The following is a 23,751-nucleotide window of genomic DNA, read 5'->3' as shown; positions in this document are numbered from 1 at the left end:
GATTTCGGTTGTAACATAAGCACAGAACATGACTGTTGTTTACCATCAAATAATTTATGCCAGTGACAGTAACACAAGTTCAGTTCTAGAAATGTACTGATAGTGAGTAGTGCAAGAGGCTAAGTATCTCAAAAGAAAATTTTACAAATATTTAATTGTACCAATATTTAAATGAATACCCTTACCAGTGTAGGGACCAAACTATTATCCTCAAAACTAGCACAGAGTATTTACCTGGTAATAAAAATCATCCAGGTAGGGATCAGTGCTTTGCAGTTGCATCATCTGGATTTTGGAGACCCAATCCTTTTCCCGCTGCAACATGAGATTGGCATATGGATCCTTTCGGAGATGATCTTGATGACTGCTCCGGTGACTTCCTCTATCTCCTGCACCATTGAGATTCCGATGCTGACTGAAAAACATACACCACATTCACTCCAAGTGGGCAAATTAATTACGCTTTTTAACACGGAGGAATAAATGAGGCCAGTTTTTTTTTTTTTTTTTTAAAGATTCCCCTTGCTTTTCTTAAAAGGGGAGTGAAAAAGAACTAAGTTTTAATAGAATTTAAGAGGAAAGAGCTATGTAATAAATAATCAAGAAATAAAACTAAGATCTGAGTACCTTTCCATATGCTAAGCATATTCACCTATGGACTTTTGTATAAGCTCTAGAATAACTCTGTGAGGTAGGTAGTTTTCTCTTCCCCACTTAAGACAACAAACCGACGCCAAAGAGAGATCAAGTAACTTGTCCAAAGCCATACATCTAGTGGTGGACTAAGGGATTTTGACACAGGCGATTTAGCTCTGAAGTATACATAAATATTTTAAACTCATTAAAAATCACAAAATATTTCAAATTCAGAGAAAAAGCCCAGCAAATACTATAATAAATATCCATTTACCCATCACCTAGACCTAATAGAAAAAAATGTATTTGGTTGAATTTGCTTCAAATATTTTAAAGTAATATTAAAATAACACAGTGTTACACTGACAGAGGCCCTGTTGTACCCCTCTAGACCCAGTTTCCAGCTTCTCTTCCTTCATAGAGGAACCACTATCATGCCTTGGTATGTATCCTCCCTGAAATGTTTTTGTACGTTTATTACTTGTGTGTCTGTGTTTAAATATTACACAGTATTATTCTGTGTGCGTTTTAGTTTTACATAAATGGTACATGTAATTCCGTTCCTTGCTTCTTTACTCAATATTATGCTTTTCATATTTACATGTTGATAATACATTCAGGTTTACGGATACGAAGTAAACTTACAAAAAAAACAAACAACTAAATAGCATGTTGTTACACTGTCAAAATTAAAAGCTGAATTAAGAAGCCATAAAGGAGTTGGATGAGTACTTACTTTCTATTCTGTTGCTGTCTCTGATACAAGAGTCGACGGTGCTGTGGATGAAGGTGAGTTGTGTCCGGTCTAAACACTGGGGCCTGAGATCTAAGAAAAATGGAACAGAGGTTCTCAGTTTGGTCATCCTGATTATTTGAAATTTTAAAGAATGTTGTCAGTACAGGATAACTTCATACAGGTTAACTTAAGGGACTACAAAAGTCTATTCGGGCTGGGTGCAGTGTGTAATCCCAGCACTTTGGGAGGCCAAGGCGGGTGGAACACTTGAGGTCAGGAGCTCGAGACCAGCCTGGCCAACATGGTGAAACCCTGTCTTTATTAAAAATACAAAAATTAGCTGGGTGTGGTAGCAGGCGCCTGCAGTTCCAGCTACTTGGAAGGCTGAGGCAGTAGAATCGCTTGAGCCTAGGTGGCAGAGTTTGCAGTGAGCCGATATCGTGTGGGTCACTGCACTCCAGCCTGGGAGGCAGAGTGAGACTCTGTCTCAAAAAAATAAAAAAATAAAAAAGTCCATTCTAAGGAGACCTTTTAGAAGCAAAAGATAGTCATATTTTACATATCTTCCACAAAGACCAAGTTCTAAAAGGGTGATCATGAAATCTGAGTGAATTAGGAGTAAAGCAGTATAATTCTTTTTCTTTTTGCTTTTAACTGTTTAACAGAAGTCGCTAAGTAGGTTTAACATACTCAGTTTCAACTATGTGGGAATATTATTAAAGATATATGTGTGATAGTTAATATGACTAGGCCTTAGTACCCAGTTATTTGGTCAAACACTGCTTAGATGTTGCTGTGAGGGTATTTTGTAAAGATGTGATTAACATTTATAACAAACTAAAGTTTCCCAGAAGAAGGAATTCTGCCTCAAGAGTGGAACACAGAAATCCTGCTTGAGTGTCTTGACTGCTGACCTGCTATACTTATTTCAAACTCAAGACTGCAACTTGAGCTTTTAAAAACTGTTTCTTGCCTGCTGGTCTGTCTTACGGATTTCGAACTTGTCAGTCTCTACAATCACATGAGCCGATTTCTTAAAATAAAACTTGCTCACATGAACATTCTTGCTCTCTTTCCTCTACTGGTTCTCGGGTGTCTCTTGAAAATCCTGACTGCCACAATACGATATGTAATAAAACACAACTTCACCGAAACAGGAACTTGAACCCCTTTTGTTATGAAACCAGAGGATAAAAGCAAACAACTTAGCTAGTGTGAAGATTAGCTGACTTTTCAGCATCTGTTGCTCTATTCCATACCTTCTGGTAATGTGAGAAAAATGTGATTCACAAGAAAGCCTGGAGATTGTCAAACATTTCCATGTTTGTCAACCTGAGGATCCAATAACATCTTAAAATTTATTAGTTAGCAAATATCAAGAGACTTATAAAACTACACATCCACAATCAAGAGACTTGGCTGATAATTGATAAATAGTGGCATTGATTTTGTATACCTTAGGTTTTGCAGGTGGGGTCCTGGGCCAGGAGGGTGCTGCTGTGGAGGTGGTGTAGCGGAGGGTGGAGCACTAAAGAAGGCACGGAAGCCTGGTGCTGGGGGAAGCATCTGCCCAACTCGCCCTTGTAGCAACTTGGGATTCATGGCAGCAAGTGGACTACCAACAAATCCAGGCACCCGTGCAAACTGGCTGGGAGACATCCGTCCAGGCTGTAGCTACAAAGAGGAAGATCTTAGATTTAGACAATTAGCAAGTCCCTTTGCTTTTGTCTACAGAAAGGTGAATACTGTTTCCATCAATAACTTTGTTTGAAAAAGTAAAGGCAAAAATAAGAGTAGTGATTAACAGCAAAAAAGGGGCTACCATCTAATGAACTTTAGGAAAGTAGAGTTCTTTATGAGTAGGGTTAATCAGAGGCTTACCTGTGCTCCTCCAAGAAGCTGTGCTCTCTGGAGGGGGCTGAGAACAGGAGGAACACTAGGAGGAAAAGGGTGACCCAGGAGGGAAGAGTTCTAAGATAAAAAAAAAAAAAAAAAAAAGAATATGCTATAAAACAGGGGGTACATCAATATAATAATAAGGAAACTCAGCAGAAATGCAGTATAAACTTGGGTATAATAACTCTCAAATTACAGAGTCAAGTTCTGGAATATAAAAAAAGAGTAACGCTAGGAATTACAAAAACACCATGACCATGTGACATGAAAAAGAAAGCAGTAGAATGTGGGACTGAAACGGTAGGAACCAGATGATCACAATCAGTTTAGATTTTTAAAGATAAGAAAAGAGTTGATGTAAGAAACAACTGTCCTCTGACCTGGGGACAATTGGATCCAGAAATTTAAGGAGATTATAAAAAATAGGTATAATTTAGGAGATGTCAGCAAATCTAAATACTGGCAGTGATCATACAAATAGCGATCAGAAAATACATACTGCACATTTTTGTTAGGCTTAAAGTGACATACCGGGACACTGCAGAGCTGGTTTGGAGACATCCTCTCACCATAGGGAGCAGGATAACGAGGTGGCATTGGGGGCCGAACATGGACAGGCTTCGGACACAGAATCTATCAGGACAAACATATATACAACTACACTCAATGAAATCAGTTTTTCTTCCACCTACACTCCCTCCCCTCAAGTACTGGTAGAGACACAGAACTCAATGCAAAGCCCTACTTCTAAGCAAATTGCTATGGCTACAGGTTCAAATACAGAACCTTGGGCCACTTTCTCTCACAAATCAAGTACAGTGTCAGCATTAACTGAGGAAGATTTAGCTAATTCTCCAGTTATCCCCACCCTTCCATGCTGTCTGAGGGAGATACCAGCAGATATTCTGACTTGCAAATTCTCTCCAAGAGGATATATTTTGGTAGCACTGAGGGAGAAGGAATGATAAGAAAGCTGGAGGATTAACTAAGTCCTATTCTGAAGCCCCTGTGATATGGCCGCCATGCTCAGCACTTTTGTGATACATTGTGACTCCACCATTTCATAGGATGTTGAGCCTAACTAGGCCATACCAACACCACCCTCCCCCCATACCTTCCAAATTGGCCTTCCTTTTCAGCTGCTGGTTTCAGGTGGAGGAAAGTCTATGGAACAGGACTGCACAGGCTCTAGGGAAAGCAGGGATATCTTAAAGGTAAAAAGGGATGTGGACAATGCTGTGTGTTCCCACTCCCCCCAGCTTTCAGTTATCTCTCTGACAATGTTTTGGGCAGCCAGCAAAACACTTTAAAAAGGATATATGTGCTAAATGTGGCTAACTACCATTTTTTCTCCCCCGATTAAAAGGCAGCAGCAATAGCAGCAGCAAAGGGTATCAGGGAATGTGTCTCTTATTTGTACTAATTTATCCTCTAACTAGCTATTTTTCTTTCTAATCTAATGCCTACCCAAAATTTCCACCCTCCACCCAACATCACCAATTTTCCAAATAATTTTGCCCAGATTCCCAATATCCTGGGCTGTGTGCTTGTTAATGAGAGGTACCTGTTGGGTGAAGCTGGGTACAGCCATCTGTTTAGGTGGGGTGCCTATGGGGACAGCTCTAACAGGAGGACTGCCAATGATAGGTGAAGTTGACCGCCTTGGTAATGCACGTTCAGAAAGGTCCCGATCATCTTCTGGACCCTGGGGGGGCCTCTGAGGCAAGGCATATTCTAATACAGACACTGTAGGCATTTCCTAATTGAGGAAGTGGTAAAATAAAATAGAAATTAACTAACTTGATACGTTTTAGTAATCTCTACAGATGCCAAAAACACCTTAAGAAATTTTTAAACTTTATTTTTAATTCACATATAGTAAAATTTACTTTTTGGTATATGGTTCTCTGAGTTTGGTAAGTAAGTGGCTCATGCCTGAAATCCCAGCGCTTTGGGAGGCTGAGGTGGGAGGATCACTCGAAGCCAGGAGTTTGAGACTAGCCTGGGTAACACAGCGAGACTTCATTTGTACAAAAATAAAAAAACTTAGCCAGGCATGGTGGCATGTGCCTGTAGTCTCAGCTGCTCAAGAGGCGAGGTGGGAGGATCACTTGAGCCCAGGAGTTCAAGGTTACAGAGAGCTATGACTGTACCAGTGCCCTCTAGCCTGGTTGACACAGTAAGACTTGGTCTCAAAAAAAAAAAAGAGAGCGAGCAAGAACAGCTGTATCACTCCCCACAAATTCCACTGTATTGTTCCTTTGCAGTTAACTCCTCCTGCCATGCCCAACCACTAGTAAACACTGATGACTTCTCTGTCCCTAGAGTTTTGCATAGAAGTGACTTTTTTTTTTTTTTTTTGAGATGGAGTCTCACTCTGTTGCCCAGGCTGGAGTGCAGTGGCGCGATCTTGCTTTACTACAACTTCCACTTCCCAGGTTCAAGTGATTATCCTGCCTCAGCCTCCTGAGTAGCTGGGATTACAGGCATCCACCACCACACCAGGTTAATTTTTGTATTTTAGTAGAGATGGGGTTTCACCATGTTGGCCAGGCTGGTCTCGAACTCCTCACCTCAAGTGATCCGCCCGCATCAGCCTCTCAAACTGATGGGATTACATGCGTGAGCCACCACGCCTGGCTCAGAAAAGACTTTTTAAGTGATTCAAATCATAATCATACACTAACAAATTTAAATTCCAATGGCTCCCTTGCAACCTTTACCCTGGAGGCTAAAGAAAGGCATAGCTAAGTGCTGGATGCAGTAGTTGACATAATTCTAGCAAATGAAAGACCTATAAATCCCTTCAGTAAGGAAAGGATGACAACAGGAACCCACTTAAAATTTTTGGATATTAGAAATTTTATATAAAGAGAAAGTATTTAATACCTGAGCAAGCAGTGGTCCTCGGATTCGCCTCAGAACTTCAGATCCATCCCAGATACTGGAATTCAGGCTTCCTGGTTGGGGCTAACAAAAAAGGAAAACATACACACAAAGTCTGAAATGTTGTATACTCTCTGGGTGACTTCTCTGCTGTTGGGGAGCAAGGTTCCAAAAGAGCCTCAAGCTGCTTTAGAATAAGAAATTATGGGGCTCCAGAATATATATTATTCCCCAACTTTATCTCTAGAACTGCTATCAACAGGAAATATATTATCAATTTTCTCTGGCACATGTAAATCTCTCATTAGAATAGATAAAATAAAATGGCAAAGTTCAATACTTCACTTTAATTTTTAGTCTGCTATAGTTCTCAAATCAGAGTAACTTACTTACTTGTAAAACTGGCCTGGTCTGCACTGCCCTCATGATAGCTGGATCTTCTAGTTCATTTTCAATCACCATCTTACTGAGCCTTTCTGCCAGATTCTCCTCATGGTCACCCAACAAGTCCATTTCATCTCTCTCTCCATTGCCTGTTTGTTCATTAACTGCCACTGGTAGCTTTTCTTCCAATTCAGCCAGGCGCTCATGTGCTTCCTGCCAATCATCATCTATAAGATGACACAGTTGATGTAAGAAATAGTTCATAGTGGTACGAAAAAGTTTTACACAATTATTCTGTTATTTATTTATTTTTTAAGACAGAGTCTCACTCTGTCGCCCAGGCTGCAGTGCAGTGGCGTGATCTCAGCTCACTGCAACCTCCACCTCCCGGGTTCAAGCGATTCTCTGCCTCAGCCTCCCGAGTAGCTGGAGTAGCTGGGACTACAGGCACCCGCCACCACACCTGGCTAATTTCTGTATTTTTAGTAGAGGTGGGGTTTCACCATGTTGGCCAGGCTGATCTCGAACTCCCGACCTCAAATGATCCACTCACCTCACCCACCTCAGCCTCCCAAAGTGCTGGGATTACAAGCATGAGCCACCATGCCCGGCCTACACAATTCTGTTAACCAAATGAATAATTCCAGAAGATAGGCAGAAAGTTAAGTTTCCACTTAGAAACAGGATATAAGGTTTAAACTAAGGGACATAAAAGTGTGCTTTTTACTATTAAAAGCAAATAACATTATACCAGGAATAAAATTCAAAAATGTGAATTAATAGCTTAAAACATCAATAATGTCCAAACTATATTCTGAAACTGTTTCCTAAACTGGTGATAGATATGTATAGTACTACTAGTTGGTTTTGAGATTCTATGACATTTCAAGCAAAAACTTTAAAGGGAAGTTAAAACTCATAGCATTAGCACACAACTTTCTTTTAGATTATAAGTGCCACATTCTTTACATGCTTTTGAATCCATTTGTTCCATTCAGTAAATATTTGGTAAGCATCTATTCTGTGACAAGCCCTGTTTTAGATGCATGGGATACACTGGTGTACAAAAAGACAGAGATTCCGCCTTTGTAACACTTTCATGCAAGCAGGAAAGAGATAGACAGACAATAAGCATAATAATTAGATACTATACCAGAAGATGAAATTGCTATAGGAATATAAAGGAAGAAAGGCAGATTGCAAATTTAAATAGATGGTCAGAGGTAGGCCTCATTGAGAAGATGACATTTGAGCAAAGATTCTGAAGAGTAAGAGGGTTAGCAATTTGGGTATCTGGGAGAAGACGGTTCCAGGCAGAGGGACAGTCAGTATAAAGAAAGGCCTTAAGGTGAGAGATTGACGGTTTTGAGAAACAGCAAGGAGGACTGTGTTTGGAATGGAATAAGCAGGGTGGGGAGAGTAGAAGAAAATGAGGTCAAAAAGTCATGAGGAGGGGGCTCATTCTGGGCCACTATGCCAATGAAAATTTTTATTTGGCTTAACTTTTAAAAGAATCACTCTGGTTGCTGTGCTGAAAACAGGCTGGGGAAGAGGAAGGGGCATTTCCTTTTTTATTTTAACTATGTCTGCTATTACTGCACACTACTATAAAGTCTGTAGCACTGACACTAAGGTTATTTTTGCATTTGGTATGTTGGCATCATTTTTTCTGTTTTTGAATCCCATTACAGCACAGATGACAATCTTCAGAACCCTCTATCAGCTGCTGTGGAGCTAGACCTTACTTCCATCACATTTCACTCCAGTTCTCTCCAATCTTATTCCATTCTGCTTCCATCAGGAAAGCTGTACTCACAGTTTTGCTTCTTTTAGTATTCTTTTTTATTTCTATTTTTTGAGACAGGGTCTCACTGTCGCCCAGGTTAGAGTGCAATGGCGTGATCTGGCTCACTGTGGTCTCGACCTCCTGGGCTCAGGTGATCCCCCAACCTCAGCCTCCCAAGTAACTGGAACTACAGGTTTGTACCACCACGCTAGGCTAATTTTTGTATTTTTTGTAGAGTCAGGGTTTCCCCATGTTGCCCAGACTGGTCTTGAGCTCCTGGGCTCAAGCAATCCACCGGCAATGGCCTTCCAAAGAGCTGGGATCACAGGCGTGAGCCACCGCATCCGGCCTTTCTTTTCAGGTATTCAAATGCGAAACTTCTTCCTCCTCATTCCTACTCCTAAATAATCCTTTCATTTTATTTCTTCCTTTACCTCATCTCAAAATGCACTACTTTCTAATCCACAAAAAGTATTATTTTGTACATGTTATATGGTATTCTTTTTTAGTTACATGTTTTATATAATTCAACAGACAGGGATAACAGGTCATAACACAAACAGGACTTTCTCTTTTCTGCTTTCAAAGAAAATACATGTTTAAAAAATTCAAACACACGTCACTTAAGTGAAAGTTCCCCATAATTCCACAGCTGTGTTAAGTTTTAAATAGTTTTAAGTTGTGTTAAGTTTATAAAGTTAACTTGTTTCTTTTTACTTAAGCAATATGTCTTGGACATCTTTTCATGCATGCACACAGGCATAACTACTGATATTATCTCATTCTTTTTAATACCTACATAAGATTATATTTTATTGCTAAACTATAATGTAATTTATCCCCTACTGGTAAATATTTGGATTAATTACAATTTTCCAATATAATAATTAATACTGTAATGAACATCAAACATATCTTAACAGTTTATGTGACTTTAAATAGACTAACTTCCTTTTAGAATCAGATTATATTAACAGTTAAAATTTGCTATATGTATTTTTTTATCATACAACAAGGTATCACATAATACTAGTGATCCGCAGAGTGAGGGAATTGGGACTTTCAAATATATAATTTTGGTATCACAGGACCCACTGTCTAGTTTGGGGACACTGTGGTAGATTTGAGTGTATTAGTTGTGGTAAGGGATTCCTTACGTTGAGGATCACTTTGCCATCACTAGGATAAAGGCTGCGGGCAAAAGCTATAAAAATATCCTTACCTAAGCCTCCGGGACCTGGGTCTTCTTTATAATTATGTGGTATTTTTTGCCTACCCAACAGTTTCCTCTTACCTGAGTGACTAGTCAGGTGACACTCTTCTCCTAAATTGTCATCTTACAAAAAAGAATTTAAGGTAGCTATTTTATGATGATGGTCTCTGATAAGTCTATCCTGATGTGCTCCAAAAAATGGAAAAATCCACTTTAAATGAAAATTACAGTATTAATTTAAATGACTAATCATCTGAAAGAAAATACTTAAAGAAGAATATAATTAAAAACCAAATGTGACATTCATATTTATGTCATCCTTGGTAAGGAATAGTAAGCTGAGACAGGATAAATTGTTTTTTGTAACTTTACTAACTTAGCAATGTCACAAGAGTGGGAATCTATCATCTTGAATTGAGGGATTTGTAAAAACATTTATTTCCCAAATTTAAGAAGTTAATTTGTTAGTGGATTTGTTCTAATGCAGTAGAGTTCTAATTTGCATGCTTGTCTGTCACTACTTCCCATATTCATGCTTGCTAACTTTACCAAATCCTATCAAATATGGATAATCTACTTCTCCTTAATAATAATATTTTTAAAATATTGGTTAAGTTGCCATATTCTGTGAGAATAGATCTCTGGTGAATTGAATGTTACATTTTTACACACGTAAGCAAAGGAATCTATGCCATAAAATACTATCATCATTTTAGATTTTTCTTACTCTTGTAAAAAATTATCTGAAGTAGTATTTTAGAGATCTTATGCCCTTACTGCAAAAGAATACTTCACCCTGTATCTTTTTCAAATGACCTAAAAATATAGTTACTTAGATATGCCAGTGCTTGACCTGAGTCCATTATTGGTCAAAATGATAAAAGATAGGCAAAAGAGTAACAGAGAAATGAAGGGAAAGAGACTATCTGTAATAATGAACTAACCTATACCCTGATGTGTGTTACTGAATTTCTGGCTGCTTCTATAAACTTATACTTGTAATAACAACCCCTGAAGCCTGTCTCAGATATAGTTTTGAATGAAAACAAAATAAAAAGGAAGTAGAAGTGATTTAATTTCAAGGCAATCTTTATCTCTAAAGACTATAGTAGCTATCAATAAAAGAGAGGTAGGAAGGAGGGTGATCCCTTCCAAGTGGAGGCAGGAGATTTCCAAAGAGTCCCCAAAAACTATTTAACATAACTAGTACTTTACAGTAATTATATTTATGGTTACTTAACCCGTCACTCTTCCTCATTTGTTAAAATGAGGATAGTAACAGTACCTATCTCACAAAGTTGCTGTGAGGATTAACAATATATGTAAAACATTTAGAATGGTGCCTAGTCATAATAAGCACCATGCTAAGTGTAAGCTTTTATTTTTAGAGGAGTTGGGATTACTGCAACACTATTTATTGCTCTTAGATGATGCAAACATTTTTCATGCAGAAGAGAGTGACTAGTTTCTTAAGGAAAGGTGACCATTTGTAGCCAATGACCTAAAATGTCCACAGCAGGTATTATTCAAGATGCCCACTATATGAATTAAAAATCATAAAATCAAAACAAATGTCAAAGTCTGACATTTCACCTCTAGATTTAAACTCTCTATACCAGCTTTGTATCAACCTGTAGACGAGTATCAAAGAAGTCACAGGTTGACTTGGAAAACAATTTTCTTTTTATAGTATTTACACCAAGCTGTTATGAAGAATTAAGATCTTACAATTCAAGTACATTACACTCTCAAGGGAAAGGGCTCACCTTTGGAAATCTTTTCTCCATTATAAACTTTCTTGGGCAAAAAGTCCTTCTAATCACCCTTTGGCCCTAAGGTACAAAGTGGGTTAATCATACGCCATTTCATTGCCTTTACTTTGTACTACCTGTTCTTTTACTGTGTAAACCTAATGGCTTTTTCAGCACATGTGCACTTTCCTTCTTCCCCGTCATATAAAATACAGTTCTGGACACTCTAACATCCTTTTAAGGCAATATTATTCCCATCTTACGAGAAAAAATAGAAACTCAGGAAAAAAAGACTGTCCATAGCACTCTGGAAGTCAATGCTGCCTCATTTTAATGTCTATAAATCAATTCTAGCTAATTCATTTTAATACTGAGGAACTTGTTGAAAAAATGGTTAACATTCAGTACAGTATTTTAATAGAAAAAGAGTTCCAGAAACAAGCACGTGTTGGTAGCTTCTATGGTATTCTATTTTTAAATTATTTGATAATTAACTTTTTAGAGACAAGGTCTCGCTCTGTTACCCAGGCTGGAATGTAGTGGCACCGCCATAGCTGATGCAGCCCTGACCTCTTGGGCTCAAGGGATCCTCAGCCTCCTAAGTGGCACATACCAGCATGCCTGGATATTTTTCAAAAAAAATTTTGTAGAGAAAGAGTCTCACTATGTTGCCCAGGATGGTCTTGAACTCCTGGCCTCAAGTGATCCTCCTGCCTTGACCTTCCAAAGTGCTGAGAGCTGTGGGCTTGAGCTACCACAAATAGCTTATTGTGTTCTACTGATCATCACTAAACTACCTTCCAAATATAATTTGCAATTCACATCAGTTTCCTGCTTTTGTAATTCCACTCTACATCTCTTTGCCTGTGATCTCCATGGAGAGAGAGAATAGCATCTTGGATCAAGTTATCCTCCTGGACAATCTCATCTGCCAACCCATGCCTATAATCCAAAAGGTCTTTGATTCCCTTCCATCATGAGTCTAGCTTCCACTTTCGACACTTTTCTTGCTGCTTCTAATCATAACAAAGTTTTAGTTATCTACTGAATTTTACAAATAACTGACAATATTAAAACACCTTCATTTTTGCCAGTTTATTCAATTCAGTCTAAGCTTTAATAAATGTATTAGGTCACTGCAAAACCAGTGACCATTATAATACTTTAAGGTCTCTTATTTGTTTTTGATATTCAACATCTTGGGATTACCAACTATTGCTAAATTTTCTCTTCTTCCTTATGACTTAACTTGGAGCATTTGTTGCAGACAGAAGTGTTGTGACTCCAAAGAATCATACATATTTATACATTTGAACATAAACACTCTTATTGCTGCTTTCCAGCACCAAGTCTAAGCAAACATATCTGCATTGACTCTTACCTATTCATTTGCTTAAAAATATATAGTTTTGGCCAGGCGCGGTGGCTCACACCTGTAATTCCAGCACTTTGGGAGGCTGAGGAGGGATCACTTGAGGTCAGGAGTTCATGACCACCCTGGCCAAAAATGGAGAAACCCTGTCTCTACTAAAAAAATACAAAAATTACCCGGGCGCCTGTATTCTCAGCTACTTGGAAGGCTAAGGCAGGAGAACTGCTTGAACTGGGGAGGCAGAGGCTGCAGCGAGCCAACATCATGCTACTGCACTTTTCTAGGTGACAGAGCAAGACTCTGTCTCAAATCAAATGTATATGTATATGTATATGCATATGTATATGTATATGTATATAGTTTAAAAGTTTAAATTTTAACTTATTACTCCACTTGTTCTACACCTGTTCTAAGTAACATGTGTTCTTGAACGTTATAAGCTTGCTTTCTAAATTTTCCATCTCGGTATTTATAACCCTGTGGTCTGTAAGCTTAGTTTGGCTCTTTAGGTTTTAAACTTTTCCCAACTCTTAAAATATGTATCTACAGGCTGGGCGCGGTGGTCAGGCCTGTAATCCCAGCACTTTGGGAGGCCGAGGCAGGTGGATCATGAGGTCAGGGGTTCGAGACCTGCCTGGCCGACATGGTGAAACTCCGTCTCTACTAAAAATACAAAAATTAGCTGGGTGTGGTGGCAGGTGCCTATAATCCCAGGTACTCGGGAGCCTGAGGCAAGAGAATTGCTTGAACCTGGGAGGCGGAGGTTGCAGTGAGCTGAGATCATGCCACTGCACTCCAGTCTGGGTGATAGAGCAAGACTCCATCTCAAAAAAGAATAAATAAATAAATAAAAAATATGTATCTATATGCAGGGATGAACAAAATTTCATCTGTGCATACTTTTCTAACTTATGAGACCTTTCTTGACCCCCAAAATTCTTGGTATAAAAAGCTTTACGTTTTGTTGAAGATACTATAAGTTGCAAAGTTATATAATATACTAGTGATAGACTAAATTTTAAAACACATACACCCACATACTTTTCTACTAGTACACTAGTTTTCCTTAAGTTATATGTCATACAAATAAAAATTCCTCTCATTTAGGATTACTTTAAATCTCTCTTAAATGTTTACTTCTCTAAACATTTGAATCCCTCATAGGGGCAACCTGTAGCCATAGATCATATAGCTGGAAGGGGCAAGGCTTACAGAATACCTGATTTTAGAGGTGAGGCAAAAAGATACTCAGAGGATCAGGATAGGTGCTGTTTGCAGTGAAGAATGAAACATTCTGACTAAGATGAGGAATAGAAGAATATCTTGCCAAGTTAGTGAATGAGGTTACCCCTAATAAGATAAAGCACTTCTAAAAGACAGCACTTGAAAAGAGCAAGAAGCCAAGATGATATAATAAGAGAAAGATGTCACTTACCAACTGCACCTGACCCAAATGTATCATCATTGAATTGATCAATCTCTTCATCTTCTTCTCCCAGTCCCTGAAATGCATCTTCATCTTCATCCAGAGGACAATCCTCCAAAGACTAAAAAAAGAGGAACGACATTAGTTATTCATGAAATTCACACCCTCATTTTAAAAAGGTTCTAAAAATGTTCATCTTACCTTCTCAATGAACATAATTGCTTCATTATGACTTTTTGTAAAGATGGCATTTTCTACTTCCCAATTTCTGACACTGGAAGATTTCATCAGCTTTCTTTCACTTTCTATTTCCTATTCCTTATTTAATTCTCGCCCCACCTCACAGCATTCCATTTCTCTATTTTATCAAGAATCCACTAACAGCAGTTCCTCATGCAACCAAGAAATTAAGTCCACAACTTCCCTTATATCACTGGTTGGAAAAGTGAGGACACCTAATAATGAACCCTTTATTTTCTTGTATCTTTATGTATCTTTTCTAGCAAAATTCTCATCTTTCTCATTATATTCATGTCATGTTTTCAACTATTATTCCCTTTCAAAGCTTTGTCTTCATTTTCCATCTTTTTTTATCTTCCCTATAGGCCTAAACTCTAGTGATTAAAGTTAGGTCTTCAACCACAATAAAATGAACTCTGGAAAAGCTGTGATATGACAAGTTCAAGTTCTGGCTCCACTTCTACAGTCAGTGTGAACATGGGCAACTCAGAAAATTTCTAATTAGCTCATCAAATACCTTTATACAACCTATTGTGTCTAAGGCTGTGTGCTAGGCTGTAAGGCTCAGTCTCTTATATCGTAATGCAGGGACTATACCAACTATGGCAGAGAGTTGTGATGATCAAAGCAGGCAAAGATTACAGATTATCGAACAAAGGCTAGAGGTCACCACATCCTAGGTAGGTTAACTTCACTTCAATTTTACTCAACTGATTTATTCTCCAAGTTTTCCTTTCGGTTTGGTCTTGGATCATTCCTATTAAGTATATCTGTCCTCAATTTTCAAAAATTCGGAATCAGAATTCCATAGTCGATCAGTAGATACGTTTGTGATACACCTTGCCTGGCTACCTCTTAGCTACCCTGTTTACAAAGGAAAGATTAGGTCAAAGGGCATTATTCTCCTGCCAGAGCCCTTCCAAATTTATGCAAATAGGCATGCAGCTGCCTTCGTATCAAAGGCAACTTCCAGCAGCACTCCCTTCCAAATCACAAAGATCTACTTTACCAAATCACTGCTTTTTCAATTAAAAATAGGATCATTTACATCAGTTCTTTCATGCTACAAACCCAGAAAGTTTACGTCCAGAGATTAGGAGTCGCTCAAGGTCATACAGTGAGTTGGTGACAGGGTCAGCACTGTTTGTTGCTATTGCTACATTCCCGGGACCTTCACCAAACCCACGTCGCCCAGCACTAGCTCAGAGGGAACTTCTGCTGGACACGCCCCCCTCCCAACTCGGAGCCCTCTTTAGTAAACGGGCTGGGGCCCTAGTCCAACGGCAAGCCCAGGCCCCCTTGACCTGAAGGTAGCCTGTGTGAATGGGGTGTGTGTCAGTGTAATTCGAGTGGAGGTGGGTGGGGGGTGGTTCCGGGTCCAGGGCGGGAAACTCGGCTCAGGGAATTCCCGGGTGACTCCTACTCAAGAAAAGCACCCGGGTAGATGCAATACTGTACCCTCGATGGCTCCTCTAGGGGTGGGGGCGGGGGTGTGGTCTGGTTACAGCACTTAACGGGCCCTCCCCACCCCAAAACGGAGGCCAACTTTCCCCAGCGGCAACTAATGGGACTGTCTCGACCCCTGAAGCCAGCTCCCAGCCCTAGAATTAGACCCGCGACCCCAGGCCAGTCGCGTCCAGCTAAGTCCTGCGACTCCCCCAGCCCGCCCCCTGCCCCGCAGGAACACGGGACCGGCGTGCGGAGGGGGAGTGAGGGAGAGGGGCGCGGGAGGGAGGGAGGGGTCACTTCCGGTCGCAACAGCTCACCTCGTAGCGGAACATTCTTGGGGAGGGGGGCAGGGAGCGGGGAGGGGAGAGGGGGAGGGAGGGAAGAAGCGCTGACTCCCCGGCTCCTCCGCGCGCGGGTCCTCAACCGGCTCGCGACCCCTGGCCGCCGCCGTACGCCGGAGCGTGCGTGGAGACGTGCGCAGGCGCGCCTCAGGCAGGGCGGCCACCCGGCTCGGCGCCCGGCGGCGGCGGCTGCGCAGGGACAGATTTGGCGTCCTGCTTCCTAGTCTCAGCGGCGGGAAGGAGGTCCCGTGGCGAGAGACTGCGCACGCGCTGCCCGTCGTCGGCTGCCTGGTGATCTGGGCTTGCAGCTCCGCCCCCTCTTTCTCCGCGCCCGCTAGGCGCTCGGCTTGGAGCTGAGGGGCAGGTCACGAGTTCTCCGTCACCCGCGAGGCGGAGAAAACCCTTGTGATTGTCACAGGGTATGGCTCTGAAGAATCCTGGGCTTAGCCTGGGCTGGGAAACATGGAGATTCCCTGGCTGTTTTTCCAACGTCCCACTCACTCTTGGGGTTGCTCGGGGGTCTCCACGTTACGATCTGCGCCTTGCGCAGGGAAAAAAGAATGGAAAGTTGCTCGTCTTCGAAAGGGGCGGACTTCTTCGCCACTTTCAGTGGCTCGTCGCCTGCTGAATCCGCAGCAGGTCAGGGCTGTGATTTATGTGGCTCTAAACGATGACGGCGCCCGTTTTTTGTTTTTTTTTTGAAATGCCGAAGACAGGTTCTGGGAGGTTTAACTAGGGTGGTATTTTTAGGCGCCAGGCTCATCAGGCGCGAGGAGCTGCAGAGCCTTGAAGGGCAGCAGGCCATGGGCTGCGGGCCACGCAGCAGCAGGGTCTTCGGGCCGGGATGCGCCGCTGGGTGACGCCACTTCCTTAGAGGATCGAACCTAGAGAGGAATGTGTCCAGCTTAGAAGCTGCGGACCCCTGGTTCCAGAATTCTGTTGGGTGGTTTGTTACTTCTAGCACGTTCCATGCCCTTCTTGCCCCTTTCCCTTCAGACAAAACTTGCACCACAAAGAGTGAATTCTTGTGGATTTCGCAATCCGTTTCTTCCCTGGGCGTCTTAAAATGCAGCCTCGCCTCGGAATGGCATACAGTAAATCTCCTAAATGTTAGTGTATCTGCATCAGTTTGAGTACGGGAAACGTTGAATTTGTGAAAAGTTCTGGGTGGGAGTTCGTGCTTTGCCACTGGTTAGGAAACTTTGGGCGACTTACCGAAACCTCTCTAAGTCTTAGTTTCTTGTAAAATGGGTATAATTACACCTGCCTCATGATGTTAACACTACTACTAACGATTGAAGGCTGCCTGGGACTCTGCTAGGCGCTTTATATGGATTGTCTCATTGAATCCTTCCTTATGTGCTCCCCATGAGGTAGGTACTGTTATTTTCTCAGTTTATGGTTGAGGAACCTGAGAATTAGCGACATTAAGTAGTTTGCCTCCAACCACCCAATGGCGAGTGGCAAAGCTAGTAGCTGAGATTTGTCTGATTGTTAAAAGCCCAGTGTCTTAATCACTTTGCCAAGATAAAAGCAAATGTTGACATGGGCCAGGCCTGAACTTTAAAGAAGTGGAGGAGGCTAGGGACAAGATGATATATTGGTTTTCAAACATGCATGGAACGTTATAAAATATCAAGTACTAAGTAACAGTACCTCTTAATAATTACCAAAGAATTGGTGCCATGTAGATCAAGGGTTAGCAGGCTGTGGCCCACAGCCCAATCTGGCCAGCCACCTGTTTTTGTAAGGGAAGCTTTGTTGGAATACAGCCAACCTTATTTATTTACATATTGTCTTTGGTTGCTTTAATGTTATAAAGTCAGAATTGAGTCGTTACAAGGGATACAGTGTGTCCCGTAAAGTGTAACATATTTACTATTTGGCCCTTTACAGAGTTTGCTGATCCCTGATCTTGCAGATAATGTTTTCTGATCATTATATAAGATCAATAGTAACAACAGATTAGGAAAAAAAGTCTTAAATTTTCAACAAAACAAAACAAAACAACAACAAAAAAAACCGTCTAGGCCGGGTGTGGTGGCTCACGCCTGTAATCCCAGCACTTTGGGAGGCCGAGGCGTGTGGATCACGAGATCAGGAGATCGAGACCATCCTGGCTAACACGGTGAAACCCCGTCTCTACTAAAAATACAAAAAAATTAGCTGAGCATGGTGGCGGGCGCCTGTAGTCCCAGGTACTCGGGAGGCCGAGGCGGGAGAATGGCGTGAACCCGGGAGGCAGAGCTTGCAGTGAGCTGAGATCTCCTCACTGCACTCCAGCCTGGGCCACAGAGCCAGACTCCCTCTCAAAAAAAACAAAAACGAAAACAAAACAAAAACCCCTCTAATCCATTGACTACTTAAGAGAAAATAATGGAAAGCAGAAAATATTTACAACTGAGTGATAAATGTATTAATATATCAAAACTTTTAGGACACTGACAAAACAGTTTATATAATAAAATAGGGGATGGGTGTGATGGCTCATGCATGTAATACCAGAACTTTGGGAGGCTGTGCTGGGTGGATTGCTTGAGCTCAGGAGTTGGAGACCAGCCTAGGTAACATGGCGAAACCGCGCCTCTACAAAAAATATAAAACTTAGCTGGGTTAATTTTTTTTATTAGCTGCTCCGCATTATTTCTGGTATTAGTGGTATTAGCACCTGTGCCTGTAGTCCCAGCAGCTACTCGAGAGACTGAGAACGAAAATAGGGAAGGCTGAATATAAATTAACTATAAAATAAACCCAAAGAAAGTACAAGGAAAGAAATGCTGTAGAGCAGGAATTAAAGGAGCAGAAAACAAGGTGTCATAGACAGGATCAGCAAAATTTCCCGTTTTCTACACCTGTCTGTGAGGGAGATTGAAAGTCCCTTTAAAAGAATAATGTATTTTTAGGCTGGGCGCTGGTGGTTCACGGCTGTAATTCCAGCACTTTGGGAGGCTGAGGCAGGTGGATCACGAGAGTCAGGAGTTCGAGACCAGCCTGGCCAACATAGTGAAACCCCATCTCTACTAAAAATACAAAAATTAGCCTGGCATGGTGGCACGTGCCTGTAGTCCCAGCTACTCGGGAGGCTGAGGCAGGAGAATTGCTTGAACCCGGGAGATGGAGGTTGTGGTGAGCTGAGATTGCACCACTGCACTCTAGCCTGGGTGAGACTCCATCTCAAAAAAAAAAAAAAAAAAGAATAATGTATGTATATATATATATATATACTTTTTGAGCTGCTTAATAGGCCCATTATTAAGATGGAGAAGGTACCAGTTCTTTTCACAGGTGGTTCTTTAGACATAAGGTATGACATCTCTGGGAAGTGTCCCTTGAGTGGGTGGGAGAAGGGAGGTGTCTCCTGCATGCCAAGTATGTGGGAAAAGTTATTGACCACTGAGGAAGGCCATCAGTTAGAGAAAAGCCACCACACCAGCTTTCTTTGTCATTATCTGTGCTTTCTGGAGGTTCTGTAAGCCATTATAGTATTTACAGACTATGCATTGTTTCTTTTTTACTTTTTTTTTTTTTTAAAACCAAAGTCTCATTCAGTTACTTGGGCTAGAGTACAGTAGCATGATCACAGCTCACTGAGCTTCGACCTCCTGGTGTCATGCCATCCTCCTGTCTCGGCCTCCCAAAGTGCTGGGATTATAGGCGTGAGCCACTACACCTGGCCTGTTTCTTTTCTAAATGTAAAAAAAAAATGACATAAAATTTACTTTCTTGTGAGACTAGTTTCAGATATTTTCATCAAGTAACTTACATCTCTAAAACACTGATTTCAAACTTTAGCATGCATTTAGAATTGCCAAGATGGCTTGTGAAAACATAGACTACTTGGCACTATCCCCAGAGTTTCACATTCAGTAGGAGGGAAGTCAGGCCTGAGAATCTGCATTTGTAACAAGTTGCCACATTATGCCCATGCTACTAGTTCTGTGACTACACTTTGAAACCCCACATTGTCCATTAGTGCTTGCAGGGTTATAGAGGGAGAAAAGAGTAGTGGGCTGCACCCAGGGTCATTTCTCATGTAGTGAAAAAAGTTATGACAAACCTCCCAGAAAGTAATGGGAACCCTTAGTGCAGCAGATCTTAGGGGAAACGATTTACCCATATAATAAAAATAACTGTTTACAAGGCAAAATTTGTGATGGACTAAACATGGCCACCAATTCTTTGACAGTTCTCACATTTAATAATTATCTGATTAGTTTTTATTATTTACTTTTCAGAGGTGGGGTCTCACTCTGTTGCCCAGGCTGTAGTGCGATGGTGTGATTATAGTTCACAGCAGCCTCAAACCCCTGGGCTCAAGAGATTCTCCTGACTTATCCTTCTGAATAGCTAGGGCTACAGGTACACACCACTATACCCAGCTCATTTATTTTTTATTTTTGTAAAGACAGGGTCTCACTATGTCGCCCAGGCTGGTCTCAAACTCCTGGCCTCAGCCTCCTGCATAGCTGGGATTACAGGCGCAAACCAGCACACCCTGCTACTTCTCCCATTGGGAGGTAGGATCTATGTTCCCTTTTCCTTGACTCTCGACTGGGCTATAACTGCTTTGACTAATGGATTATGGAAGTGGAGATGCTCTGCCAGTTCTGGGTCACCTTTAAGAAGATTGGCAGTGTAAGTCCGTGTAAAATACCTGGCTGCTTTGCTGAAGAGATCACATTTACTGAAATTACATAAAGAGGAAGGCGGGTCCAGCTGTATTTAGCTTATTAACCATCCCGGTCAAGACACCAAGTATGTGTATGAAGCTGTCTTGGACTCTTCACACCTGTTCAGCTACCAGCCGAACATTGTGACTCCATTCCATGCCATGTAGAGCAGAAGAATCACTCAGTAAAGCTGCTCCCAAATTCCTGGCCCATAGAAGTATTTTATATATATGTATACATATATAGAATAAAATATTGGGAGGCCGAGACGGGCGGATCACGAGGTCAGGAGATCGAGACCATCCTGGCTAACACAATGAAACCCCGTCTCCACTAAAAATACAAAAAAATTAGCCGGGTGTGGTGGTGGCGCCTGTAGTCCCAGCTACTCGGGAGGCTGAGGCAGGAGAATGGCGGGAACCCGGGAGGCGGAGCTTGCAGTGAGCCGAGATCGCGCCACTGCACTCCAGCCTGGGCGACAGAGCGAGACTCCGCCTCAAAAAAAAAAAAAAAAAAAAAAAAGAATAAAATGGTTGTAGTTTTAAGCCACAAATTGTATTGTTTGTTTTGTTTGTTTGTTGTTTTTTGAGACAGGCTGCAGTGCAATGGTGCAATCATAGCCCACTGCCACCTCAAACTCCTGGGCTTAAGCCATTCCCCCACCTCAGCCTCCCCAGTAGCCAAGCCTTCAGGCATGTGCCACCACATGTGGCTATATATATATGTACATTTCAACCACAAAGTTTTAGAGTCATTTATTGCTCACTAATAGATAGTGGGAATGTGTCCGTTTAGAAAAATTATACAAAACTTGGAAATAAGGAAAAAGGATTGTTGTGTGCCTTGCAGTGTTGTAATAAGAGCATTATCTAACAAGCCTGCCTAAAGGTCATTTAAAGTTCTACAGAGAGGTAACCTTGTTTGACTTAGTGTTTATTATTAATGAGACCAGACTCAGTAAAGTTAGATATTAGTTTATAGAAGATTAGCAAGTTGCAAATTATTTTTGTCCAGTGGAGATAATTTCATTTTGGTAGGAAAGATCATCTCAAAGGAGACAGTTTTATTGCCACACAGAACATTAACCAGTGTTATATTTAACTTTTGAGTCTTAATTCAGCATTTTCGGCCGGGCGCGGTGGCTCAAGCCTGTAATCCCAGCACTTTGGGAGGCCGAGACGGGTGGATCACGAGGTCAGGAGATCGAGACCATCCTGGCTAACACGGTGAAACCCCGTCTCTACTAAAAATACAAAAAAAAAAAAAACTAGCCGGGCGAGGTGGCGGGCGCCTGTAGTCCCAGCTACTCGGGAGGCTGAGGCAGGAGAATGGCGTGAACCCGGGAGGCGGAGCTTGCAGTGAGCTGAGATCCGGCCACTGCACTTCAGCCTGGGCGACAGAGCGAGACTCCGTCTCAAAAAAAAAAAAAAAAATCAGCATTTTCCCCCACTCTATATAGTTCATAGTTTCTTGTATCCTCCTTTGAATCAGCGTCACCACCTTGCTGTTTCTTTTCATTAATAAGATACATAAATATTTTGACACATGCTCATGATATAATTGAAAGAGAATAATTTTTATTTAGCTTTTTGAAAGTTATGCTTTGGCAAACTATTAAACTTTTTTTTTTTTTGCAGGGGATTCAACTCAATACATGTTTATCGAGAATCTATTATGTAAAATGGTGAGAAGTGATATTTATGCTATAGCCTACTGTACAATGGCATTATGTCTTTAAAAACCCAATGTACATACCTTAATTAAAAAATGCTTTATTGCTAAAAATGCTAACGATCATCTGAGCCTTTAGCGAATCTTAATCTTTTTCCTGATGGAGGGTCTTGCCTCGATGTTGGTAGCTACTTACTGATAAAGGCTGAAGGTTGGGGTGGCTATGGCAATTTCTTAAAATAAGACAAGGAAGTAAGCCACCTCAGTTGACTTTTGCTTTCGTGAAAGATTTCTCTGTAGCATGCAATGCTGTTTGGCATTTTACCCATGACTAGCATTGTCTTCACTAGCATTGGAGAACCTGTGCTCAAGATGGTTCACTTACATGGCTGTTGGCAAGAGGTGTCAGTTCCTTCCTGGCTGTTCATAGGAGACCTCAGTTCCTTGCTACATTAACATCTCCATAGGGCTTCTTGATTGTCCTCAGGACATGGTAGCTTCTTTTAGAGTGAGTAATCTGAGGTAGAAGCTAAAGCCACAATACCTTTTATGACCCCCCTTCCCCTCAGATGTCACACACTGTCACTTCTGCCACATTCTATGTACTAGAAATAAGTTACTAAGTACAGCCCATACTCAAACGGAGAGGAATTAGGCTCCACTGTGTAACGGGAGGAGTTTCAAAGAATTTGTGGACATATTTTATAGAACCACCACAGCCTACTTGAAGAAGAAGAACTGACCTTTGAATCATGGCAAATTTTCTGGACAGATAAATAGATTCCAGGGTTGGAATGATGTCAGCAAGATGGTGGTATAGGAGGTCACCTGCTTTTATGCCCCAACAATAAGAATTCTTCACCCATCCAGACGAAAGTCTCTCTGTGGAAGCCTCAGGACTCAGGTAGAAGGTTGTGGAAGCCTGATGGAGCCTAAGGCCTAGGAGGGTGATTTTGAGAGTGCAAGCCTATACCCAGTTGGCAGACCCATCAGTTGTGCTCCCAGAGTCAAGCCTGGGGAAATGGCCTCATTCCCCAAGGGGCTTGGCAACAGCCCCTGCTGGCCTTGAGGCTACCACCAAAACCGTCTGCCAGGGAGTGCAGGAAGAATCGTGCACACCAGTGTCTCAGCAGGGAAGGCTCATCTGCCTGCTGACATTGGTTTTGGCAGTTTCGACTTGAAGGTTGTCTTGTGGCTCAGCTCCACCCCTCCTCAGCTGTGGTCCCAGCTTAGTACTACTTGCTGGGAAATTGCTTTCCAAAGGGAAAGTTGTCCATATCTCACAGGAGTTCAT

General features: G+C 41.5%; 1 protein-coding gene and 1 long non-coding RNA gene across 3 annotated transcripts in view; one reads left to right on the top strand and one right to left on the bottom strand.

The window, feature by feature from the left end:
* Positions 1-16,250, bottom strand: part of LOC105464597 (PAT1 homolog 1, processing body mRNA decay factor) — a 32,259-nt gene extending 16,009 nt beyond the window's left edge. Inside the window, exons 1-10 of one of the 2 annotated variants that reach the window (XM_011712610.3) lie at positions 16,093-16,250; positions 14,096-14,207; positions 6,548-6,765; positions 6,158-6,238; positions 4,833-5,027; positions 3,800-3,901; positions 3,254-3,343; positions 2,829-3,046; positions 1,373-1,462; positions 235-415 (exon numbers count right to left, since the gene is read on the bottom strand). In XM_011712610.3, coding sequence (XP_011710912.1) covers positions 235-415; positions 1,373-1,462; positions 2,829-3,046; positions 3,254-3,343; positions 3,800-3,901; positions 4,833-5,027; positions 6,158-6,238; positions 6,548-6,765; positions 14,096-14,207; positions 16,093-16,107 — 1,302 coding nt within the window. In that variant the 5' untranslated portion in view covers positions 16,108-16,250. Of the gene's footprint in view, positions 1-234; positions 416-1,372; positions 1,463-2,828; positions 3,047-3,253; positions 3,344-3,799; positions 3,902-4,832; positions 5,028-6,157; positions 6,239-6,547; positions 6,766-14,095; positions 14,208-14,287; positions 15,770-16,092 lie in introns of those variants that run through there. The other variant, XM_011712609.3, reaches the window with a different exon arrangement.
* Positions 16,251-16,761: 511 nt separating this feature from the next.
* Positions 16,762-22,583, top strand: LOC105464601 (uncharacterized). The gene is made up of 2 exons (XR_976888.3): positions 16,762-17,489; positions 22,424-22,583. It is a non-coding gene; the product is annotated as an uncharacterized lncRNA (long non-coding RNA).
* The last annotated feature ends 1,168 nt before the right edge of the window (positions 22,584-23,751 follow it).

Source organism: Macaca nemestrina, chromosome 12 (genome assembly GCF_043159975.1).
Source record: "Macaca nemestrina isolate mMacNem1 chromosome 12, mMacNem.hap1, whole genome shotgun sequence".
NCBI lineage: Eukaryota > Metazoa > Chordata > Mammalia > Primates > Cercopithecidae > Macaca > Macaca nemestrina.
The sequence above is the reverse complement of the archived record's forward strand: the minus strand, read 5'-3'. Positions and strand labels throughout refer to the sequence as shown.